The following is a 6,538-nucleotide window of genomic DNA, read 5'->3' as shown; positions in this document are numbered from 1 at the left end:
ATTACTTTTTTGAAGTTTAATTTCATTGTGTTATAGAAGGAATGTGCTCAAGTAATTTCTTCCTTGAAATGTTGTCAGACCTCAGGAGGATGACATAGCACTTGGGAAGGAATATACACCCCAGTAAGCCAGCGCTGGAAGCCAGGATCGCGAAGGACTCCACAGCCACCATGAGTCGGCCTTTGGTGCTCAGGTAGGTGGGTAAGAAGCAGACCCACACGCTACAGAAAACCAGCATGCTGAATGTGATCATCTTGGCCTCGTTGAAAGTGTCCGGGAGCCTCCTGGCCACAAAGGCAATCATCAAGCTCAGAAGCGCCAGGAAGCCCAAGTAACCCAGGACGCAGTAGAAGGCGGCGGGGGAGCCCTCGTTGCACAGCAGGACCAGGTGGCCAAACTCTGCCTGTGAGTCCACATCGGGGAAAGGGGGAGAAGTTCCCAGCCACGCCATGCAGATGCAGCCTTGAATCAGGGAGCCAAGGACGACGATAGCGTTGGAGCCTCGGCTCACCAGCCTCATCTGCGACGCCTTTCCCGGCTTGGTGGCTTTGAAGGCCACCACCACGATGAAGGTCTTTGCCAAAATAGCAGAAACGGCCACAGAGAAGACAACTGCAAAGAACACCTGTCTCAGGGCACAGGTGGCTGGGCTGGGCTGACCAATGAACAGCAAGGGGCAAAGGAAGCAGAGCATCAAGGAGACGAGGAGGACGTAGCTGAGGTTTGTGTTATTTGCTCTCACGATGGGGGTGTGTCGGTAGAAGATAAACAGTCCCAAAATCAGAGCAGTGAGGACAAAAAAACTAATGGCCACAGAGACCAGAACAACTCCTAGAGTGTCTTCATAGGACAAAAATGTCAGGATTTTAGGGAGACACTGACTTTTCACCTCATTTACATAGTGATCTTCAGGGCACTTGACACACTCATCCATATCTGAAAGGACACAGATGGATTTATTCTGTTCCTCTATCATGCCCCAAATACACACATAACAGATATACATGTAGAACAGACCTTAGTTGTGTTGTGAAGAAAATGTACACACTTAAACTATCATTAGACCATAGTATTGAAAAAGTAGATGAACACTTTCCTTAATGTCAGAGAAATCATCTACCACATATTTGATTCCATAAGAAATACAAAGACTGAATTGAACTGAACAATGAGAAGGAGCACCATAAATATGGAAAGTGATGTTGAGAGAAAAATACACACTGTTTGAAAAATATATTTAATTGTCTATGAAAAGAACAAATCAGTTTTAGAGAAATTATTTTTATTATGGTGGAATAAATTTGTTTTTTTATTTAAATAAATTTTAATTTTATTTAGAATTCTCATTGTAGCACAAAATTAATTTGCAAAAAGTTTTTCCCATACATTTTGACGTCTTTCCATTATTCAGTTTAGTATCTTTCCTGCGCAAAATGTATTAAAATACTATATAAATAGGGATAAATACATTAAAGAAATTTCAAAACCTAAAGAGATGTGTAGGCTTATATTTTAGAATTTGACTGAAAAGTTTTGGTATATGCCTCTTTTTTTCTTTTGTGGTACTGGGGATGAAAATCAAGGGCATTCTGTGTTTCAGCTAAAATCCAGCCCTATTTTTTTATTCTTTATTTTGAAACAGGTTCTCACTAAGTTGTGGAGGGCTTCATTAAGTAGCTGAGGCTGTCCACAAACCTGCAATACTCCTATCTCGGCCTCTCAAGTACTGGGATTACAAGCATGTGCCACCATGCCCAGCTTATATGCTACATTTTTAATACGAAAATATTACATGTTTAATTGTGGTATGGGATTATATCTCAGATTTTTACTGAAATTAATTTTTAAATATTGAGTATTTTTATGCTGCTAATGTCTCTTTCTTAGGATTAATACAATTCACTGGTTTATATGGTTTAATACAGTGGTTTAATATGAATGGGATTCGTAATTTAATGTGACTCCTCGGCTCTCCATATTTGCTTTTCTCCAAAATCAAATGTTAAGAAAGTGGACGAAGGAAACCAATGTCATGATGCTTAAGTATTACGAGACTTTGAGTTAAGTTATTACCCCTAGTATTAAGTTAGTACCCCTAGTATTACATGTTACTCACCACAGATATGGATTCAGTAAGGGGGCTTTACATGGAATCCAGGCGTTCTTGGATTTGGGCCTCAGAAAAGTGACAACTTTGGGTTACTCTGTTCTTGATAGAAAAAATATAAATTCTACACTGCCCTACACTATCTGACCCCTTCCCACATCATACCAAGGACGGTCAATTTCATATTCCTGTTCTATCATTCACTACCCCTGATATTTGATCAATTCCTATCAAGCTTGTTTTTCTGCCCCAGACTTTGGTATACTCCCATGTTCTGCCCAAAGCCATTTTACTGTTTTTCAAAATCGGGCTCTGTTTCATCCCCCAAATCTGAGCTCAAATATTACTAAATGAAATGTCTTCCCTAACCCCTCAATTCACACTTGCTATCTCATATTAATTTCCTGTCATTACACTATTTTTTCTAGGACAAATCACAATCGACAATCACATATTTATTTTGTGTATTAGATATTTAATTCCTTCATAGGCCATAACCTGCTTGAAGATCAAAGGATGCCTTCTTGTTAAGCACGGTGTGCCCTACCTTTGACACAGTTAACAGCTAACTGTAGCCATGCAGAATGAAGATTTGTAAATAAATAAATATGCAATTATACAGTATTGGTTGAACAGTTTCTCCTACAAGAAATGCTAAAGCCCTAACAACAGATACCGGTGACATGTGACCTTTTTTGGAATCATGGTCACTGGAAAAGTAATCCAGTTAAGAGGAGGTCATTACAGGGGGCCCTGACTAGGTATATCTGGTAGTGTTATGCGTAAAAGGAAACAGCATGTGCGGACAGAAAAGGCAGGAGGAAAGCTATGTGAAGACCCTGGCGTGGTGGAAATGAAAGAGGAAGAAGCGAGCATTGGTGGGCACCAGTGGAAGCCAGGAGGAGCAGGAGTCTCCACTCTAGAGGTTTCACAGGAAACATGACCGTTCTGAAATCTTTGCTCTGGACTCTAGAACTGTGAGATAATTTCTGTTGATGTTGGCAAGTCATGAGGAAAATACAAAAAGAGATTAGTGGAAATGGTTCAGAGGGCCAGTAATTCAATTTTGTATGGTACTTTACATTTTTTTAAAATACAGAATTTTGCCCGGCATGATGGTGCACACTTGTAAAGCCAGAGCTTGGGAGGCTGAGACAGGAGGATCACACAGGTTCGAAGCCAGCCTCAGCTACCTAGTGAGGCTCTCAGAAACGTAGTGAAACCCTGTTTCCAAATAAAATATAAGATAGGTCTGGAAGTATAGCCCAGAGGTAGAAAAGCCCCTGGGTTCCACCCCTAGTACCACAAAAATAAATAAATAAATAAATAAATAAATAAATAAATAAATAAAATACAGAATTTTATGTTACAGCCATACCTAAGATTTGATGACATGGAAAGTTTGAAAATGAAAATAAAGAATACTTTATAATGAAAATCACAGGTACTTGGACAGCTACTTTAGCTCCAAAAATATTAAAAAATGAAATACAAGCATGGCGTGGTGGCGCACGCTTGTAATCCCCACGTTTGGGAGGCAGAGACAGGAGGATCGTGCAGGTTCAAAGCCAGCCGCGCAGGCTTAGGAGACCCTGTTTCCATATAAAAATGTAAAAATAGGTCTGGGAGTGTAGCCCAGAGGTAGAAAGGCTTCCAGAAACCCCAGTACCTCAAAAAAAAACCCCAAAAATGAAATAAATTTCCATTTAATGGAAATTAAATGTTGAAATAAAATAAAAGAAGATACATCGAGACTCACATTCAAATATGAACATTTCCAGAAACAAAAAGAAATACTGCAGGTCTGGGTCACCACTGCTGGCTTTTGATCTTCATTTCTAAAGAAGGCATAAAAATATTTTTTTAAATATTGTTTTTTCCTAACTTGATATTGTTGTCACTTCTGCATTTTTGTAGATAGTTCTTTTGTATTTTGTTTTTCCCCTTTTTGAATAGATTTCTTTTCTTAACTTACTGCTACACTGTAATCATGCATCTTGGTGAATTCAGGGTGATGGAGGCATACATTCACACGGTATCACTGCGTTCTTCCCCATTTCCACCCCATCCCTTCCCCTACCCTTTTCTCCTGTGCTCAGCACTGTGATTGGCTTTGATAAGTTTGTTCAGGTACAGCATGACGTTTGAGGCTTTGAAGGCCACCACCTCGATGAAGGTCTTTGCCAAAACAGAACAAACAGCTACAGAGAAGACAACTCCAAATCACACCTGTTCCAGGGCACAGGTGGCTGGGCTGGGCTGACCAGTGCAGAGCAAGGCACAGAGGAAGCAGAGCATTAGGAGTCAAGGAGGACTCGGCTGAGGTTTCTGTTAATTGCTCTCACGATGGGGATGTGTCAGCAGAGGATAAATAGCCCTAAAATTTAGTATTCCACTGTGCTCTGCCTAGAGCCATTTTTACTGGTTTTCAAAATCTGGTCCATTTCATCACTGATATCGCACTTGAGACTTCACTAAATGCAAATGTCTTCCCTGACCCCTCCATTCACATTTGCCGTCCCCTGTTAATTTCCTGTCATCACACTATTTTCTTTTCTAGCACAAATCACAACTGGTTCCACGTATTTACTTCTGTCCAAGTATTAAAGATTTAATTCCTTCGGAGGCTATAACCTGCTTGAAGACAAAGGTGTCTGCATGATGAGCACTGGGTACCCCCACATTTAACACACTTATCACAGCTGGGAAATGCATATGAATGTTTGTAAGTAAATGGAAAGGTAGTTATATGATACTGCTTAAGTACTTTCCATATGAGATATGCTAAAACCCTAACACCAGATACCTGTGAAATAGCACCTTATTTGGAAATAGGATCACTGAATAGGTAACTGAGTTTGGGGAGGTCATTACAGTGCACCCTGACAGAATACACTGCACATTATGGGAAAAGAAAACAGTGTGTGCAGTCAGAAAGGAAAGAGGAGAGCTAGCAAAGACAGAGGGAGACTGGAGTGTGTAACTGAAGGAAGAACCAAGGGCTGCTGACCACCAGGGGGAGCAGGAGAGGCCCTCTGCTCTACAAGTTTCTGAGGAAACATGACCAGGCTGAATCCTTGGGCTAGACAGTTAATGTCACTGGAGGCTATCATGATATAAAATACAAAATAAGATTAGTGAAAATGCTTCGGACTTCCGGGAAGATGGCGACCGAGAAAAGCGGGGCTTAAGAGTCCCGCTAACAACCAATCTCCATTACCACAAAAAGAGCGCCTTTCATAGCCAGAAAACACCATCACCAGAAAAACAAAAAAACCACCAGGCTCCAGAGAGAAAGCGGACTGAGAACAGAGCTCAGGGCCACAGAGGAGACACACGCGCCCGAGGACGCGGCAGCAGCGCCATACTGCCGGCGGCAGCAGTGAACTCAGCGGACGGCTACAGCAAGCGGAGGTGAGCCGATGCGGAACAGCCAGGCGGGATCTTTCGGCGCAGACAGCATTTAAAGCTCCCAGTGGCTGAGCTCAGCACACGCTGCAGGGATTCAGAGTGGAAATCAAAACCAGAGAAGAAAAAATACGCCAGCCTCATGGCCAAGGGCGTGGCAGAGGCGCCATATTGCCACCGGCGGCAGCAGCAGCAGTGAATTCACCGAGTCCAGTACAGCTACATCTACGTACTCAAGAACAGTGAGTCAAATTGCGGGCCACAGAGGAGAAATCCCAGTATTGTGCCTCCTGGGACTTGACCCAGTGAGGGAGTGGTGGTGGCAGAGATATCACACCATAGGAGAGCGTGCAACCTGGCACCCCCCATAGTTTAAAGCAGCCTCTATCGACTCCCTGGGTCGGAGACTCTGTGATACAACCCAGTAAAGGAGTAGTAGGGTCTGAGATAATACAGACTCGAGATCCAGAGCACCTTAAGTGAAGCCATAGTGACCCAAGGGAAGAACCCAGAGAAGGCACAAACCTCCGAAATCATGGGAAGGAGGAATAATACTGGAGCAATTAATGCCCACAACCCCACAACATCAGAACCTGATAAAACAGAAAATCAGAGATTTCTAGAAGATCAAATCAGGAAAATAACTGTAGAAATAATAGAGGTGCTTCGAAAAGAACTCAGAGAGAGCCAAAAAGAGATAAAGGATGCAATTAATGAAGTAAAGGCCTCAATTCAAAGCACAAACAACCGATTAGACCACATGGAGAACAGAATCTCGCTCTTAGAAGATGAGCAATCCAAAAATGAATGCATAGTTTCTAATCTAGAAAAAGATATCCAACAGCAGGAATCTGACATTGAAGAAATATGGGCCCATCTTAAGAGAGCTAACCTAAGAATAATTGGAATAGAGGAGGGAAAAGAAAGTGATACCAAAGGGATCAACAATCTCTTCAAGGAAGTAATAGCAGAAAATTTTCCAAATATAGAGCAAGAGGTTGATACACAGATCCAGGAAAATTA

At 41.9% G+C, this 6,538-nt stretch overlaps 1 protein-coding gene across 1 annotated transcript in view; it reads right to left on the bottom strand.

Annotated features, from left to right (window-relative positions):
* Positions 1 to 22: 22 nt before the first annotated feature.
* LOC308269619 (vomeronasal type-2 receptor 26-like) overlaps positions 23 to 6,538 on the bottom strand; it is a gene marked incomplete at both ends in the record, with an annotated part of 29,598 nt that continues 23,082 nt past the window's right edge. Inside the window, one exon of the mRNA XM_080704986.1 lies at positions 23 to 936. Coding sequence (XP_080561112.1) covers positions 23 to 936 — 914 coding nt within the window. The remainder of the gene's footprint in view (positions 937 to 6,538) is intronic.

Source organism: Muscardinus avellanarius (genome assembly GCF_963383645.1).
Source record: "Muscardinus avellanarius genome assembly, chromosome: 11".
Classification (NCBI taxonomy): domain Eukaryota; kingdom Metazoa; phylum Chordata; class Mammalia; order Rodentia; family Gliridae; genus Muscardinus; species Muscardinus avellanarius.
This window is presented reverse-complemented; position numbering and strand designations above follow the sequence as displayed.